The sequence below is a fragment of the Corapipo altera genome, unplaced genomic scaffold (genome assembly GCF_003945725.1).
Source record: "Corapipo altera isolate COAL_440 unplaced genomic scaffold, ASM394572v1 61281, whole genome shotgun sequence".
NCBI classification, from domain to species: domain Eukaryota; kingdom Metazoa; phylum Chordata; class Aves; order Passeriformes; family Pipridae; genus Corapipo; species Corapipo altera.
This window is the reverse complement of record NW_020884921.1, coordinates 3179326-3199225: the sequence shown is the minus strand read 5'-3', so window position 1 is coordinate 3199225 and position 19900 is coordinate 3179326. Positions and strand designations below refer to the sequence as shown.

Sequence of the window (19900 nt, the reverse complement as noted above, 5' to 3'; positions counted from 1 at the left end):
AACAAATCTTGTTTTCCATTCCAGAGGGTTTGACATATTAGTGAGAATCAAGCATAATCCCTTCTTGAAACTGTTGTCCCAAAAATGATCCAAGAAAAATGTAAACCAGGTAGAATACTGGAAGAAGGTATCAGTGATGCATAAGATTTTAGTTGCTCTTAACTGTAACTTACTTTTTGTTTGTATTTTTTATGAAGTACAAAAGAAGTAGAAGAGTAGTTATAAATCTGAAGTGCAAATTTCAAAGGTAGTAAAATTTTGTGATTTGGGATACATTGATACATTAACTAAGTGTCATAATTTTGAGGAAAATTACTTTTTCTTAATAACTGCGTGAGATACAGTATTTTAGCTTGAAAGGTGGCCTGTTGAGTGGAAATTTAAGGAAAGCTTGTAAGTGAAATGTAGTAGGCACATAAATGAGTGGAGACAGACATACCGTATTTCTAGTATTACAGAATAAAAATTGCTCAGAATGCTCTTGCTTATGTGACTTAATGGGAGAGTATGGATAGCTTACTTCTTTTTCCATTCTGTTTTTCAGTTGACTTCAAGCCTCATGCCAGCATGGACACAGTCCACCACATGTTACTCTTTGGATGTAATGAGCCCTCTTCTACTGAAAATTACTGGTAAGAGCTGCAACTTGCTTTTGTTACTACCCCGCTTTTGTGTGTGTGTGTGTGTGTGTGTGTGTGTGTGTTTTTTGCTTCCACATAAACCTTTTCCATTGTCACAATTTCTTGGAAAAGTATAATATTTTGGAACGAAGAAGAAATGTATGACAACCTATTCTTTCCACACTTAAAGTGTTTTTTGTTTGGTTTTTTTTTTTCCTTAAGTCCTCACTGAGGTAGAGAAAAATGTCTGTTTTATGATTCTTCATGGCTAATTGCCCGTCTCCATGGAGGAGGCAGGAGCTATTGTGAGCAGATTGTCATTGAACACTGACAAATCTAAGCTTCAACTACAGTTCGCTGCTTTTCTGTGTATGAAATACTGTATCAGGTATCCAGAATGAAACTGAGTGAAAGATAAGGTGAAGAAGATTCCTTTTATCAAGTGATTTGGAGGTTGACTTGCCCTCCAAAATGCCTAAGCAGTGAGAGCAGTGACACTAAAATAGGTATGGGAAGCCAAAGTGAAGAGAATGTGACGGTGGGTGGAAATTAATGGTCTGTCCAGTAATTTTGCAAGTTTTTTCCAGGTTTTCAGAGGAGAGCAGATGGGGTATTTTTGCTGATGCTGGAAAGGTTTATATTAATTATTCTGAACTGTAAGAAACAACTTTTATATAGGTTTTCTAATAGAGCTGTGTAATCACAATTTATCTTTAAGTATTTACTAAAAAGGTAACTAGAGCTGGAATTTAGAGCTAGTAGTATAGTGGAATATATTTTCAAGAAAAAAAATACATGTTTTGGGGAGATGATTTGATTAATATTTTAAACATACAACAAATTTTTGTAAAAAATTCTGTCTCCTTTTTACCTATCAACCGTTTTAATATTGAAAATGTTGTAATCTTGTCTTGCAAGAAAAGCAGATGCTTAAAAAGTTCAGACCAAAGTACAACTGAAAGCACAGAATTTCTATTAATTTCTTTTCCCATCAGACCGATTTTCTGTGTTCTTTTTATTTTATCTTATATGATAGAATATACCTCTTTCATACTTTAATGTGAAAAATACACAACATAAAACAGTTTCCATTGTGGCCTTTTAAAAGCAGTTTACATCTTGAGTATCCTGCATAAAACTGGAATAGATTGTACTGGTAGTTGGTTTCATTTTCATATATCTGGAAGAAGTTGTATTAGAGCCTTGAAATAATTCCTGCATGATAGAATTATATTGTTACAGATTGATCAGGAACTTGTGTTGAGATGAAGTCATGAGATGATGCCTAAGTCACTTACAGCTGATGTTCTAATGTTTGGAAGAGGCTGATCAAAAACCAAAAAACATAAAGTTCTTCAAAGCTGAATCAGACTCGAATCTCCATTTTGAGACTAGGGTTCAGGTAGTTTGAGTTCCCTGGCTGTATCTTCACTCTCCCTGGAGAAGAATGATTGCCCCTCAAAAACCTCACCAATTACAGTCTGTGTAGTGTGGCAGCTAATGCTGCTTTTGTTCTTGATTGCTGTACTTAACAGCTTCTTGTCAAACGATGAAATACTTACTTAGTTGTGGCAGATTGAGCTTGGCTGGACGCCAGGTTCCCACTGAATTGGTTTATCCCTCCCCTCCTCAGCAGGATGGAGAGGAGAGATAATATAAGATGGAAAAAAACCTCTTGAGTCAACATAAAGGCAATTCAGGAAAGCAGAAGCAAAGGCTGTGTGCATAAGCAGAGGAGAACGAAATCTTTTACTCTGCTTCCCATCACCAGGCAGTACCCAGCTACTTCCCAGGAGGCAGAACTTTAGCACAAGTAATGGTTGCTCTGGAAGACAAATGTCGGAAATAACAAAGGCCCCCACCTCTTCCTTCTAGCCTTTATTGTTGAGCAGCCATCATATAGTATGGAATATCTCGTTGCTCAGTTTGGGTCAGCTGTCCTGGCTGTGGCCTCTCCCAAGAACCTGCCCACCCACAGCCTGCTGGTGAGGGGAAATATTGGAGGGACAGCCTTTGATGCTGTGGGAGCACTGCTCAGCAGTAGCCCAAACACTGTTGTGTTATCATTACCTTTCTAGCTACCCATACACAGGACAGCACTGTAAGGGCTGGTGTGGGGAAAATTAGCTCCATCTCAGCCAGGCCCAGTACATTAGTGTTGTCTTTAAATCTGATACTTCCATATGCAAGGCTTGATTAAATTTTGCTGGGTTTTTTGTGTGATTTCTTAGTTGTGTTTGCTTTACATTCTCAAAATGAAAAGCTCTTCATTCACTGTCTCATTATTTCATGTCCCTGTTTCTGCAAGTTTTCAACTTTCATCTTACTCTACCTTATCTGCAAGGCTAGAGAGATGATCATCTGTGTTCTACGTAAAAAAGTGTAGACATCTACATATGCCTTTGACACATTTGCATAAGCTTCTATAAATGCCTGTTTGCAGGCATTGTAGCCATACGTGTGTATAATTAATGTAGTATTTTGTGTATGAACAAACGTGTGTATATGTGCGTATTTCTTTAAGTGTCTAGGTTGTAAATATGTTCACTGAAATATTCAGCTGTGCAAAACTGTTTTATGTTTTTGTAACTGATTGCAGAGAGTATGTATGATTTAAAAGCATGTATTTTCCTATTAATTCAAATTTGCTGGAGACCTCTAACATAATTTGGTTAAAGTAACTTTGATGATTGTGTATAATTTGTCTTTATTGTTTTTGATTTTGTTTGTTTATTTTTTATTCCTTTTGTTACCTGTGGTCTAGCAAGTGATGATTTCTCTTGCTCTTCCATCAGCTAGGAGAAAGAATGGTTGTTTAAGTGCACCACTAAAAGACTTGTTTAGCAAAGATTCTTCTCTTACATTTTACATGGTCAACATTATTTTACAGACAGACTTTATTGAATTAAGGGCATGCCACATAGAATTTTTTCTTTATTGTAGTTTCTTCATTGAAGTTCTGGGCAACATCAGTTGCATGGTTTGTAATCAGTTATAAGAACATTAAAACAAGTCAAGTCAAGAGCTACTTCTCATAACTTCACGATGTGAACTAGTTGTATTACAGGAAAATGGGTCTTCAGGAGCATTCAGAACGCAAGAAAAAAATTCGTTCCCCTGGGATGTGAAGTTTTATTCAGGCCAGTTTTGAGTGGGGAGAAATGAGAGAGAGGAAGATACAGCATCCAGATAACTGTTGGGATTAGCTGCCCTCTGGCTGGAGCCAGGCTGAGCCAAAATCTGTTATACCCATTTGGCCTGCTGCCTTTTGTGGTGATTTGACACTACTCACGCAAATGCCCCCGGCCTTTTGAAAGACTCTCAAATAGTGTGGGTCCTGTACTGGCTCTGATGTTCACTGCAACATGGTAGAATCTTTATCTGTACAAATGCTAAAATGCACAGGCCTTTCGCTCTTTTTGAAATAACATGGCCTTTCCACAGAAAAAAAAAAGTAGTCTCCTAGGGCTCATTTTCTCAGGTGTTGCTTGGCGTGAAAAAAAAACCAGTGTAGCTGGTTCTGTTTCTTGATCGTAATTGACCCTAAAAACAGTTCAAATGTTATGGCAAGAAGTTTTGTCTGAGCTGACAAACTGTGTTAAATTGAAGTAACATGTCTGAACTGATTGATCAGAAGTTCAGATTGTCCATAGATAATAAGGAATGCACTTGAATGATTTAAAAGAAAATGTTGAATTATTCAAAACTTCGGAGTCTCGTGGAAAGACAGGTCTTGTGCTGCATCAAACCTAACACTGAAATGAACGCCCATGAATGAGCTGATTCATAGACGTAACCTTTAGTTTGAGATCAGGCAGGGCAACTTTAAGTAGTTATCTAATCTAAAGAAATGTACAAGTACAGGTCATAGATCACCACCCAGTAATTCCTGTGTCAGACTAGGTGTTTCTGTTGGCAGGAGAGGATGATTTTGGAAGTCTTTGACAGCAGTAGTTCAGTACAAGTTGCAAAAGATGTCAAGGCTGGTTCAGTGAAGTACTTGCATTTCACTGCATAAGGGAGAGTGGGGACAATAGAAAGAATTTTATTTCTGGGTGTAATTTCTTGCCATTGTCAGCGCTCCAGAATGTTCTGCAACGTTCAGCTCAAGAGCTAAAAACGATCATTTTTCTCAATCACCTCAATTACCTTTTTTTTTACAAGTCTTGTTTAGAGTCAAGGTGTAGAATGTAATAGAGAAAGAAATAAGAAAAGTTTTTTGTTACCCTAATCAATGCAAATACTCTTAAAACAAAAGCCAAATACTGGCCTTGCTGACATAGTAAAATATTTTACTTTCAGTCTAGGTAATCAGTCAAAACCCCAGTGCCATTAAAAAAAACAAGCTCTTGAACTTACCCAAGACTGGGGAGAATGCCATTGGGAAGTCCTGGAGAGTTTGCAAAAAACCCAAAGATTCAAGAAGCAGTCACCAGGCTCTATTTTCATGCCCTCCCTTACCTCTCTCACTCCCAAATTTTGACCACAGTCAAAATCAGTCGTCAATACAGCACTATAATGCACAGTAATAGTCCATTTTTAAGGTATTCTGTGCTACTCATTCTGTTTAGAATGTAATTTTTTGCATGTGAAGAAGCTATGAATTTCAGTGATGTGTTAAATTTTTTATTTGTTTGTTAAATTTATACTTTTTACTAGCCCCTTGCTTTTAAATCTGTTCATCGGTTATATTACCTCCTCGAGGATTGGTTTTTTTTCTGAAAACTTGATGATTCAAGATTAGCATTGATGGCTAAATGAGAGAGTTGACCATTTTTTAACTAAAGTGAAAGAATAGTGTCTGTATTTCATCTTTCTCCCCTGAAATCTTTCTCCTCCATTGGCTAATGTCTCAGGAAGAAAGTTTGAAACAGTCTTTGTAGGTTTTTTTTACCTAACTAATGTGTTCTTAAAAATACTGGGGTATAAACAAAGGCTGGCTGGCCCAGAGTGTGGTGATGAAGCTGTGACTGTGCTTGTAGTTTCTGCTGGTGTTCTTCCTAAACAATCTCTTCAGCGCGTTTCCAAACTTTGCGTCTCAATACCTGGTTAGACCCCTGAAGTCTCTTGTGTTTTTTATATTGTAGCACTGGGAAACTGTGTAGTTTTCAGCTGCAGCTGTGTCAATCAAAACATTTCATTTGCCCTAAAATAAGTTTTCCTTGTCCATTGGGGCATGTTTTAAGGGGCAGATGACCATGCTGTTAGTTTTGAAGGTCTAAAGATATATGTTGAGACCATAATTAATGGAAAGGAAGAAGTGGCATGTTCTCTTTTTCTCTTGACACTCTCATGATTATGGCAGTACTTTCTGTCAGAAACAAATACAGTAGCTTGGTTGCAGTAAGGCTCACTGGGGATCACAGAAAGGCATAATGTCCTGCTGAGGTGGTTTGACATATATGCCAGAAGAGCTGGTTATTCCTGAGAGATGCCTGGAAGGCATCATTGTAGTTTGCACCTGTGGCCTAACCGTCCTCAACGGGCGCATTAGTGAGCCTGCTGGATGTCCTGGTCTTCGATGCTTTTATACTCTTCCACACACTGTGTGGCACTCTGTTCTCCCCAGAATTTCAGGTGACTGAAACCATGCCTTATGTGTACAGACTTTTTTTCAGGTCTCATTTTACAAGCAGTAATAAACAGAAGGGGCTGTACCCTTTTGGTTTGGAATGAAAGCTTGGCATGGTTATCAACCTTTATCGCATCTGGCTTGGATCAGTTGAAGTAGTCTAAATAGTTTCATGGTAGGCTTTCTAGAAGTCATACCTGTGTATGCTGCACCTGTTGAATGACTTCTACACTCCATGCTCAGCAATGTGATGCTTTGCCACTGAAGAAAGTACAAATACACCCCATAAATAAACCTAGAGGATCAAGAGGGAGAAACATCTGCTAGGTAGGTGTTTGGAAAAGCTCCTTGGGGTCCCTTGTTTGATTATCCACGTATATCATCATATGGCCTACACCCATGTAGAGCAGTCAGCACCTTCTTGGATGTGATCCAGGTACATTGTGGAGTCTGTACAACTGTGCCTGACTGGCCTTTTACAGATTTGACAGTGTCTGTGCCCCAAGTTTACCAGCTCTTGCAGATTCAAGGTATCTAGAATTTTTCGGTCTTTTGAAGTCTTTCATTCTCCAGCCTTAGTGTCACCTGCAAGGTTAGTTTGCAGAGGCTAGGCACAACTCAAGCTCTAAGTTATTTGAAAGTGTTCATAACTTGTTTGGTCTGTAACTGGGCAAACTCTTCTTTTTTGTTTTTGTTTTCCCATGGGTTTTTGTTTCGGGGGTTTTTTTGGTAGTTTTTTATTTGGTTTGGTTTGTTTGTTGTTTGTTTGGTTTTTTTTTTAATGGTTGTTTCTATTTTGTGTATGTGTGTTGATTTCTCTTTTTATGAGAAACAAGAAATTGTGCAGTGGCATAAAAATTACCTTAAAGCAATGAGCTTGCATAAAGTACAGGAATGAGCATGAGTGCCTCCTATCTGTGGGTTCATACACAAATTCCTGTCATTTTTTTTAATTTAAGAATTAAACAATTTCTAAATAACCAATTTTAACTTAAGGCTGTGATGTCCTGTGGGAGGTTTTTTCTGCTTTGTGCATGAGTCCTGTCCCTGTGTAAATGTGGCAGTCATTGTCATTTTGAGTCAGTTGAGCTAATGGTGCTAGAAATTTTCATGCAGTTCACTCTCACAAAAGTTCCTTCATTTTCTTCCTCACTGGCTGTTAGGCTAACAGGACCTATCAGAACTGTCTATGGTTTTGATCCTATTTGCCTGACACTGTCTTAAGGCAGAGGGAGAGAAATAAAAGAAGTTAGAATATATACTGATACCTGTGAAAACAATCAACATTAAAGCAAATGTGTTTGATCAACATACATCCAGAAATATCTTCACAGATATGGAAATTAGTGGGTTTGCATGTAATTCACCTGCCATTTTCTGATTTCAAGATTTAAAAAATAATATTCCCTTTTCTTTACTCATTTTTAGGGACTGTGATGAAGGAACATGCAGAGATAAATCTAACATTTTATATGCTTGGGCAAGAAATGCTCCACCCACCAGGCTACCTAAAGGTATTGTCCCTTTAATGTGGAGTTCTTGTGTACAGGGGCAAGAGAAAAGAGAGGATATGGAAGTAAGCACCTGGCATATCTGGGAACCTCTTATAAAGTTTCTGTTATGTCTAGTTGATGGAAACTATAAACATGAGACTCACAAAGTATGACATTTATTATGCTAGCTAATGTGCTTGAGGGGTTTTGTCATTCTGTTTGCTATAACATTATGAGTTTCTGTAGGGGGAAGAAAGGTTGAGGGAGAGATAACTGTCATGATATAATGTTTATTTTTATATAGCATTAATCTTGTATTTCCTATTATGTGTTACTGGAAGGTTACTATTTATATATCTTTAGTGGCACACAAACTATACTGAAATATTTTTATGTGTTTGGAAAAGTACAAACAAATTCAATTGAATTTTTTCTGTGTCTTAAATATACTGTACAATGTAAAGTGTTTTGCATTTCTTAATGCTTTGATGCAGTTGAGCAACATGCATATATACCAATTTTCTTGTATGATAACTACTTTGCTGAATTAAAACTTTTAAAGCTCCTTGGAGTGGTATGTCTGGAAAACAGGAAGAAACTGTTCTTTAATAACCACTAAGGGTCCTAGAAATATCTGTATAGCCTCAGTCTGAAAATACCTTGAATTCTAGAAGTTTTTAATTTAGTCTTTTACTACCTATTTTCATAACCAGGATCAGTGCACAATATCGTAAAAATGTTGATTTTTTCATAATCTATTTACACACTTATCAACGTGAATGTTACTTGACTTGGTTATCAGAATGTCAGTTTAAAAAATTGTTACTTGGAAGGTTCTTTGGAAGCCTGGTTCTTGGAGGATTATGTGGAAACTTTGCTGTTAAAACCCAGCGAGTAATATTCTTCTTGTTTCTAAGCTGTCCAAAAATACAAGGTTTGTGGGGAGTATTCATAAAGTGGCCTCATTTTTGCACAGAGAGGCCGCAGTCCCATTTATAAATAGGCTTTGCTTGTTACTGTGGGATTCTCTGACCAAATATGAAAAAATTACTTTCTCTGCTTCTTCTGGAGAGTGTTCATTGCAGAATTGGTTTAGAGAAGTTCCTTTTGGTGATGGCGATATTTTGCAATTTCATTATTTCAAATTATTTTAAACTTCTCCATTGTCTTCCGTGCATGTGCTTGGTTCTGTCAACAAGTAACATAGCTGCATTTACTCAAGATTTTTTCTGCATATAATATGCAGAAATATAATATAATATGCAATATAATATTCATTTACATCTCAAAATATTTTACTGCAGAACTTTTTATCTTATCATTCTCAATGTCTTCTTAATAAGTCAGTGTTAATCAGTTTGTATCATGTACAGGTTGCATGAGAAATGAAAGTTCTACCAAATCATACATGGATGGCAAAACTTGACTTTTTATATTTAATTTGTTTAATAGTGTTTATATATATATATATATATATATGTAAATATATATGTGTGTATATATATATGTATGGAATCTATATCAATATTCTTTGATTGAGAAATTCACTGCACAAAACAGGTATCTGTTCATTAATAACTAAGTTATGGTCCTGCTTCCTAATCTGGGAACACATGTTGTGCTGGTGGTTTGCCTGGATTTCAGGACAAAGTTTTCTTTACTGGTGTCTCAGTGAAATTTTCTACCCCATCTCCTAGCTATTACAGTACTTCGTACTTTTTATATGGTTGACGATGATGAACCATCTTATATTTTATTGTTTCTGAAAACAATGCATTTTCCTTCTCTTAGGTGTTGGATTCAGAGTTGGAGGAGAAACAGGTGGCAGATATTTTGTACTCCAGGTGCACTATGGAGATATTAGTGCATTTAGAGGTATGTATTTTGGAAATTTGTTCTGTAAGTTGTATCAGCTGCAGCATCAAAATATTTGCATTACATGTAGAGAACAATTTTTCTGTTAGTACCATTTACAAAGGTAAAGATCAGTGGGCATATTTGTAATACAGTTTGTATATCAACTTGACTTTATAAATTTGATTTATCTATAAATGTTTGAAAAGTGAACACATTTTTTTCAAAATGTAGAGCAGATGACACAAGGTAATGAAGAAGCAGATTAATGATTCTAAATGTGGAGAGAAACTTAGGTTTTCTATATATAATTCAGTGTTCTCTTTGATAAAGTTGAAACAAATAACTGTGAACATCCTTAACCTATCCCTTACTTGAGTAGATGGTGAAAAGATTATGTACACTGGCCAACCAGTCACAGTATCTGTATTTGGAAGAAATATAACTTGTGGAGACAGTGTCACTTTTTTTTTCTTTTTTTTTTTTAAGGATGAAGCACTTATTTCAAGCATGGCAATATGCTTATTGTTGTCATTGAGTGCTTCACAGAAGCACAGAATGATTGAGGTTGGAACAGACCTCTGGGAGTCATCTGGTCCATCCCCACCCTGCTGAAGCAGGGTAGCCTACAGCCTGTTACCCAGGGCCATGTCCAGGCATCTTCAAGGGCAGAGACACCCCAATCTCTGCCGCTGTTCAGACATCTGCACAGTAAAAAGTGTTTCCTGATGTACGGAGGGAACCTCCTGTGTTTTAGTGTGTGCCCATCATCTGTGGTCCTGTCATTGGGCACCTTTGAGAAGAGCTGACTTCCTCTTCTTTGCACCCTCTCTGCAGTGTCCCAGCTAAAAGATAAAAGAGTCCCAGCTCTTTTATCTTTCTCACAGCAGAGATGCTCCAGTCTCTTCATCATCTTCATAGCCCTTTGCTGGACTCTCTCCATGTTTCTCTTGTACTGGGGAGCCCAGCCCTGGACACAGTGTTCCAGATGTAGCCTCACCAGGGAGGAGTAGAGAGGATCACCTCTGCCAACCTACTGGCAATACTTTGGCTAATGCAGCCCAGCATACCATTTGCCGGTGCAGCAAGGGCACACTACTGGCTTATGGTCACTTTGGTGTCCATTGGGACCTCCAAGGCCTATGCTACCAAGCTGCTTCCTAGCTGGGCAGCCCCCAGACTGTGCTGGTGCCTGGGGTTGTACCTCCCCAGGTGCGAGACTTTGCACTTCTTCTCGTTGAATTTCGTTAGGTTCTTGTCAACCCCTTTCTCCAACCTGTCCAGATCCCTCTGGATGGCAGCACAACCATCTGGTTACGCTTGTCTCACTCATTTGTCCCTGTGCATTGTCATCTGCAAACTTGCTGAGGGTGGACCTGACATGTATATGTATATATATATATATATGTATATGTATATGTATATATATATATATGATATATATATTCATCCAGGCCATTAGTGAAGGTGTTGCACAGGACTGGAAGCAGTATTGTTTCCTGGGCTATGCCATCCTCCAATAAGACAACCATTTAACCAGTGTTCAATTCACATCACTGCTCATCCAGCCCATACATTATGAGGTGGGATGAGTGAAATTTGGATTTCATTAATGCACCTTGAGATATTTGTGATGTGAGATTTTGGGGGATTATTTTATTTATTTTTTTATATTTCATATTGTACCTTTTTCTTTAACCATGAAATGCCTTGTTCAGACACCTTTGGGATGCGTGTATTCTTACTTTCAGTCTGTAAATCACATCCTGTGTAAAGTTTTTAGGTTATGACCTCTCTGGTCATCAAGAGTAAAAAATGAGTGGGTCGTCATTCTCATGGAACTGTTCTGTGATATGTTACTGTGTAGGATTTAAATAAGAATGTGGAGATCCTCGTGGGATAAGAGATACTGAAAATGTTGGATGAAGAAGAAAGAGGAAGTAGGCTGAATAACAACAAAAAAGGGAAGATATAATGTAGCATAATGGCAAAATTGGTACAGGAGGAGGAGGAAGGAATATACTGAGTGTACCAGCATTGTATATGAAGTATATATGCAAATATGCACAACTGAAGTTGAAAGAATTGATTTTCATGAGGAAGTTCATGAGGGACCCTTACAACCCATGGAATTCTCTGCCTGCTAAAATCCTGAATAATTAAAGTCACAAATCTCTAAAGAGAGTGTATTTATTGAGAGCCTGCTCATTATTGCTTGGGGACAGTGAGAGTTCTCACTGTTCATTTTCACTCTTAAGTGTAATATATGAGTATGTAGTTATTAAGAAAAAGAAACAAATGAGACCAGTAATCTTCACTGCATATTAGCTGAGAATATATTTGGAAATTTTTATTAATAACTTCACTTGTTGGTCAAAGCTTCTACTCAAAAAATTCACTTGCAGACTTAGAGAAACTACAGTGAAATGAATTATCATCTGAAATTAGGACATAATTTTATACTCCTGAAACATCCCCCCCTGCAGTAGTCACCCTTATTTTTTGCCTAGAATGTCTTGCAGGACTTAGAAATGTCACAGATATAAGCCTGCAAAATTATGAAAGTTTAAGAAGTGTGAACTGATAGGACTATGATGTAGGGGGTGATACTAGTGTCATTACAAAAGGTAATGAGTATGAGTTCCTATCCATTTTGGAGGGAAAAATGGACTAGTTAAAATCTGTCCACTCTCATGTTCCACTCTTTCTAAAAAGAATATTTCTTCATTTCATTAACCAGGTATTAAACTCATTCTCCTTTCCATCCCTTCTTAGCTTTAATCCTGAGCTAAGAATTCTTATTTAGGTATGTACTTTATGCTCTAATATCAAAATAAAGCTTATTGTACCTTGTCTAAAATGAACATATTAAAAAATAAGCTGGAAAACCAAAAATACATTCTACAAAAAAATGGGATATGTGCAAAGAGCCATCTTAGAAAAACATCAATTTCTTTACTTTACTTTCTTCACTTCTTATATTACAATAGCAAAAAATTATTTTTGTTTGCAGTTATGGCTGATAGTGGATACAGTTTTGTAACAAATAAAAAGTTTTCAGAAATTTGTCTGCCATGCTATTATCTTAGTCCTTTCCACTACATGTGAGAATTTAATTGTTATCCTCAAGAATCAAACTGTTTAGGAATTATCAATAATGTCTTTTAACTTAGTCTCTATGGAAGGTTTTCACATTGTGTTATTTTTGTGTGTGCAAGTGTTGCATTCTTTGAAGCAATTTATAATTTTTGTCAGATGCTTGGAGCAAACTTATGGGAAATTATTTGATTTTTGTCCAGCTCTGCCTCTTCCTTCATTCCCTTTCTTTTTCTCTCTCCTTCTTGCACAAGGAACAACATTTGCATTCTCAGCTCCTTCTCTAACTCCCATCTATCATTCCATACAAAAATTATGATACCCACATTACATATACTAACATAGATGTACCTGCTTTTGTGCAGGGTGTGTGTGTTTCTTTGTGTCGGGTTAGGTTTTGGGTTTTTTTGGTTGGGGAGAGTAATTATTTTGGGCCACCAAGCTGGCAGATATCTTAAAAATATCTGTTTCTTCATAAGTCTGTGAGTTGTATGTTGCCATTGAGTTGTAGCCTTATTTTGAACATTAGATTCGGTGTGCTTCTCTTTGATATTCTTTTGAATATCCTAGTGTCTTGAATAAAATTAATTTTGCATATTCACAGATATTCATGGCTATGACATATTATGATATCCTCTTAGCAAAGCAATCATCTGTGACCCTTACGAGGTATTCAACTGTTAAAAAATTATGCTGAAATAAAAATTCAGCAATTGTTAGTCTCCTTTCTATTGGAAAGTAAGTTGTGAAAATGTGAGTGGGGAGACTGTGTTTGCATTTTGTTTTTCACAAATTGAATAAAGGTAGAGTTTCATTCTATATGTTATTAGACTTCTAAAAAGAATTTTGCTGAATTGATTTTGGATGAGTAAACAGCTTGGCAATTGCAAGCACCTTCACTTCCATGAAAAAAACAAATTGAACTAGTTTTCTTTTATGTATATTATACTAGCTATCAGTATTGAATGTAACATACTGAGTTTGTCTCATTCTTTATGAAGACTTCAAGTTCATTTTTGTGCTGCATGTCTTTGCTTTTTAAATATAACTTGAACAAAGTTACTTCCCTGTGGGCATTAGCTTTGGAATTGCCTTGCTCAGAGGTTGTGCTTACCTTTGAGGCTGCTTCTTATCTTTAGTGAGGCAAAGCCAATTCTGAGGCTGTATGTGGAGATTCTGGTACAAATCAAAGGCTGACTTTGAAACAACAAGAGGTTTGGAGCTTCATGAAAAGTGCCGCACTGTTATAGTGAAAGCTTTTAAGTATTCTAGTCGCCATGGGTGAGTGCGATACTGTTCCTATGAAATATTAGAAATAGAATAATGAAGAAGCTGAATAAAAAGTTTGAGCAGTGTTCAGTAATTTATAATCTGTGTACCAAAAGTGCAAAGAAAGTAGGTTTTGAAGAGTGTTTGTTTTTATGAGTAAAAAAAACCCCAACCATATAATTATAAGCATCTACAAAGCCATGGAACTCTCAATGTCTATGGCAGATTATCATGCATGTAATTAAAGAGTTCAGGATTGTTGATCTGGAAAGACAGATTTAGCAGGAAGCTTGTCAGACTCGTATTGCAAGTCCTGTCAAAATCAGCTTACAGAATGAGAGTGTTTCTCTTCAGGATAATTTGCCTTCACTTCACATATGAGTATTTAATTTGACAAACTTGAGTATTTCTAATATTTGAGATATTTCTCCTAGAAAATATTATAAACAGGAGTAGCATAGGTGATTCTTTTTAACTAATTTAAACATTTATTGGCAGTTAAACTTGGAGTGACCATTACAATGTTGTCATGTACAAATTTTAAAAAGGATATATTTAAAATCTGAAGCCATTTTAACATGCACCGTCGATTGCCACGGTCCGAGGGGGGATGGGGCCGTGACACAGCACGGATGGCTTCGGGAGACAAGGTAGGGGTGTAGATGGAATCCTTTATTGAGGCGTGCACAGGATTTTTATCAGCTCAGGCAGGGAAAGGGCCAGAACATGAGGTGGAGCATGAGACAGACAAACGGGGGAACAAATTGGGATAGGGACACAGGCAAAAGGGGGAGGAACATGGGAGGAGCTGGGGAAGGAAAGGGAGCAGGGAAGCAGGCATGCCTGGGCACACTTGGGAAATATAAATAGAGGGGCAACATACAATGTGTATATTTATAAGCACATAAAAACTGTAAAGTCCGTATAATAAAGTCCTGACAATTGCTGTATATCTTCCTCCATGCCTGAACTGTTACCATCCTGAATCTTGCTCCTTCATAGTCGATTTTGTTTGACGTAGGTAAATAAAAACTGGGAATATATAATATGATTGTGTTATAATTGGACACGACACAAGGCAGTCATAAGCACAACTTCTGGTTTCATTTGAGTTGGAAATTCTGCATGGACAGTTTGCTTTCATTTGAACCTGTTTCTGAGTAATATAAAATTGCATTTTCCAGTCTTCACCATAAGGCAAATAGTAACTAGTGACTTCTTTGTCCTAGAGCAGTGCATGTGTGCTGAATATCTGAAACAGAAATCAAAGGAGTTAGGCTGGACTGACAGATCGCAAAAGAGATGCTAGATTTTGGTTGGTTTGTGCATTGTTTAAACGTATTTTTACTTAGGTCAGACAGTGAAGTTTGAAAAGAATTAGCCCTGAGAACTGACATGACCCCACTGAAGTCAGCATTCTTGGGTGGAGGGTTCAAAGCTTTGAGTATTTCAAAGCTGTAGCGAAGGAGAATCAAGAAAACATCATTTCCATTCTGTAGTTGTTAGAAGAATGTTTAACCAAGTTATGGCTAAAGATAACTACAAACAAAATAATAAATTGCTGTTGGAATTCCCTAAAATTCTAGACCAAAGTATCCATCTGTTATTTTACTCTTAAAACAGCACTGCAGATCAAATACTTGTGCCACAAGTTGATTTGTGTTTCTCCTGATACTGATTTAGATGGTTGCCTTGTATAGTAACAACCACAACTTTACCATTATCTTCACTTCATTTTGAAATTGCTCCAATTAGATGAAAATACTGAATAAAATCTTTTTCATAGTCTGAAAATGTAAATAGTGTTAAAATACCTTAATATTGCCAAACTTAAGTATATTGAAGTTCTTTCCTTCTTCCTGCTGTGCTATTTTTAAAAGAGGTACTATGACATAGTAAAGGTTAAATTTTTCAAGCATGACTCATATTTGGCACATGACAGGTTTGGTTTTATTTTCTTGGGATAGTTTTTGCAGCAATCTTCGAAAGTCCGGATGGTGATGTTTTCAACTAAAATTCCAAAACTGAGAGACGCAAAACTACTGATTGCATTTTAATTCTTCTAATTTTATTACTTCAAATGATAATGTTCTGAGAGGAAGCAAGCATTTTCCAATTTTCATTGAAATTGATTTAGTGCAGACTTTCTAACAATGTTAAACTTATGAAAACTGAGTTCTGCAACATCACCTGTATTACATGAATAGCCAAAAATTTAGTCAAAAAATTTAGTTTGAAATCAGGAGGGTGGGGCAAAAGAGACTTCACAAAGAACTTTGTAGCAACCATAGAGGTATTGAAATTGTAAGTGAAGCTTCCTACAGTGAAGGATAGAGGATGAACAATAAACACATATCTTGAAGTTTTTCTAAAACCACTGACAAAGAATTTAATTTCTCTTTCCTTGAATGTTTTCCAGCCATTCCCCTACTTCTGTCCTAATAGCTTAGTCTTTCTGGTGCTTTTGGATTCTTAATTTGGCAATTTGAAAGAAACATTTATTATCTGTGATTGAAAACTTGTGCATATTCTTGCATGACACCTATTCAATACAACTAAAGTAGTAGGAGATCTTGATGAAAGAGCTACTGTTGTAGCTTTGCTTTTCTGTGGATAGTGAAGACTCCCTTTTTATTGGTATTTTTAAAGGTTTACTGATTCAGATTTTTAAAACCAGAAGTGTTTGTGGGATGCACAGAACTCAAGTAGCTGAGAATTTGCAAATGCCATAATGATGAGCCTAGTGAAATTGTGTTAGCAACTAATTCACATGCGTAACACATGTATTAATTTATACACTTGCATTGTGAACATATGGAAAACAAATTCTAGTAAATTCTAGTATCAGTGGTGAGTAAAAAACAGAGCCCTTAGTAGTGAGATGGCATGTGACTGAAATAACTAATGTTTGAAAAACTAAACTGATACTTTTTAATCAGTAAAGTCTCCCTGTTTTGTCCCAATCTGATCATTGTCCTTGCTTCTGTTCAAATGCACTACTTTTCTCAGTTTGGAATCTAGCTATTGGTGGGAGGAAAACTCTCTGAAGTAACCACTTGTCAGCAGATCCAAAGCTACTCTGTTCTCTTTCTCATCTGAAGCATATACTGTTAGAGGATACTTTTTCAAAATCTTCTTTTTACTTCCTTTGGAATTAGACCCATCTTCTAACTACAGCTGTTATTGTTATACACATAAGAAAAATAATAAACTTCCTTAAAAAAGAACAAAGATTGAACTCCCAGATCAGCAACTAAAATTGAGTAACTACACAGACAATTTTTTCTTTTTATTAAAACATCAAACATTAAGATAATGAAGATACAGTACATTAACAAATAAAATAGCTATTTTTGCTCACCTTCTGGGATATCCAGTGTTAAACAGAATCACTTTCTGTTTTGGTATCTTAAGTTCACTTCTTGACTTTATTACAAGGATTTCTGGCAGTTGCATTATTAATGACTAATGTCATAACTTTTTACAAATCTTTCATTTTTCTAACTGTTATCAAAATACAGTTTTGTTTGAAGCTAAACAACTTTTTCTGCTGTTGTAAACACGATGCTGTTTCATCTCCCAGATGCTAGTTCATGAAGATCCAGAATTTCTACTGTCAGAAAAGCAGTCAGTTTTTCATCCACCACAGTTTTACTCTGTATTAGGCTTTTGCTACAAATGCAGTACTGAGATGTTCAGGTTTGTGCAATTTGAGTAATGTTTACATAGTACAAAGGTTTGACTGCAAACAATAAGATTAAAACTTGTTCTGATATTTTTTACGCAGTGAAAGAATCTTATTAATATGTAATAATTTGCAGGGCTTCAGTTGCTAATTATTAAACTGTTTCATGATTTGTACAGATAAACACAAGGACTGCTCTGGTGTAACTTTACATCTGACACATCAAAAGTGAGTATCTTTAAAATTACCTATTATTTTTTTCATCAGAATAGAAGGTATGGATTCCTTTGAAAACATGTTAAATAAAAAAAAAACATACTTCACAATATTAAGAATTTTGAAGTTATGTGATATCTGTTGGCAAAAGATTTAATTTCTGCTAAGAAACTTGACAGTCAAGTGGTGCTATCAGTACTGAGCTAATCCAGTTTAAGAGCATCATATTTAGAAATCTGGGACAAGAACAGCAATTATGTAGATGATAGTTTTGTCCTATTTCACATACTTTGCAAAAAATGCTTTAAGAATTGTAGCACTGTATGAAAAAAAGGAGGGAGGAGGAGGTGCTGTATAACAGCTTCTTTCTCAGCAAACCTGTTTCAGATGTAATTCAACATTTAGACATTAGTGGTGTTAAATGGTATTGCATATTGTGTCACTTGCAGAGGACTTGTTTACCAGAACTTGGGTTTTGAATTACAGGCAGCCTTTGATTGCTGGAATGTATCTAATGATGTCTGTGAATACTGTCATACCACCAGGCGAGAAAGGTGAGTCATTGCTCTACAAAGGGATTATATAATTTCAACATCTGATTTATTTTTATTACTTTTTGAAGAAGAAAATTTAGTAGAGACTTTCTGAATTCTAGATGGAAAAATTAGTTACTTAATTAAGCAAATTATGAAAAAATAATTATGTTGAAGATTGTATCATATTTCATGATGACTACATCAATAAAGGCAATCAATGCTGTAGAAACACAATGTTGTACAAAACAGTAATGATCTGTGCAACTTTGAAGATTCTAGGGTTCCTAAGAGTATTTCTTTGATTTACTTTCATCTTAATATTTTACAAAAACGTCTCTACCTATTTTCCTTCTTTCCCTCCTAGAAAGCCATAAAATATTTTGGACTCTTCTTCATCTGTATTTGTCATCCATGATACTTGTGATTCTACTAAGAGTTCAGGTTTAATGAATGAATTTCTACCAGTAAGGAGTTGCTGTTTAAGAATTTTATTCCTATGTTGCTGGTCGGTTAAAAGGTCAAAATGCTGAAAAAACATTGTAAAAGAAAGTTTCCTAACAGTTTTGATTCAGAATCCTACTCAGTGGATTTTATCTGAAACTTAGCTTGGATAGTCCCAGTATTCCTTCTTCAGGCTACTGTGCAACGTTCTGTTTTAAGGAAGTTGAACACTGACTTTACATTTTCCTCTGTTATACCACGATTTTAAATTAGATAGCTGAGAACACTATTTGTACCATTTATCGTTAGCTGCCTAAATAGGATTGAAGTGATCAAATGCTCAGCTGACTCTGACTGTTTAGTGAACTCAGAAACTTGAAACTTCACATATTTTAATATGAAATTTGATATGAAAACGTATCAAATTAATACCTCAACACCCTCCAGAATCTTTGATCAAAGGGACAGACAAACAGTTCTGTCGCTGTTGATAGCTGCCTTCTCACATTCAATTATATTTACAGTTCTTAAGTAGAGCATGAGGTTTGTTAGAGCAGGAAACATGCAGACACCTCTCAGAGAGGCATCGGCAAAGGGATTTTTCTGTAGGCTCTTCCTTGGTAGTAGCAATATGTACTGTACCTAACACAAGTACTAGTGTTCAAACACTGTACAACACTTCCCTACCAAAGTCTGTGTCTAACACTAGACCTCTAAGTCTGGGCCTTTAAAATCAAGCCTTCATTGTAAATTTCATTAGTTTAGAATTATATCAGTTTATTTTAGTTTTCCCCTGAAAGTTTACATGTTTATTTTAAGTGTCCCTCAACATAGTCTGTAAGCAAATGTATTACTTTATTTTGTTAAATATCGGTAGCGTACACTGGAAAAAATACTTCTGGCTTTCAGCCCAATTTTGTATGTATGGCATCACAGAAAGTAATTTTCAACTGACCTTTATTATATTTTATTGGGTTTTATTTGCAGATTTCTTGAGATAGACACTACAGAAATATAAGATGTTATCTATTATCTTTTGAAGTTGTCTGTTGTCCAGTGTAGGTATACTTTTTGTAAACCATACTGAATGAGTACAGTAATGTTACTTTTCTCTGTTT

The 19900-nt window shown here is 36.1% G+C and overlaps 1 protein-coding gene across 13 annotated transcripts in view; it reads left to right on the top strand.

Moving 5' to 3' along the window:
* PAM (peptidylglycine alpha-amidating monooxygenase) overlaps window positions 1–19900 on the top strand; it is a 121384-nt gene that overhangs the window by 62359 nt on the left and 39125 nt on the right. For all 13 annotated transcript variants that reach the window (XM_027656832.1, XM_027656831.1, XM_027656830.1 and 10 more), the window contains exons 5-9: window positions 545–632; window positions 7621–7706; window positions 9477–9560; window positions 17769–17817; window positions 18292–18359. In XM_027656832.1, coding sequence (XP_027512633.1) covers window positions 545–632; window positions 7621–7706; window positions 9477–9560; window positions 17769–17817; window positions 18292–18359 — 375 coding nt within the window. The remainder of the gene's footprint in view (window positions 1–544; window positions 633–7620; window positions 7707–9476; window positions 9561–17768; window positions 17818–18291; window positions 18360–19900) is intronic.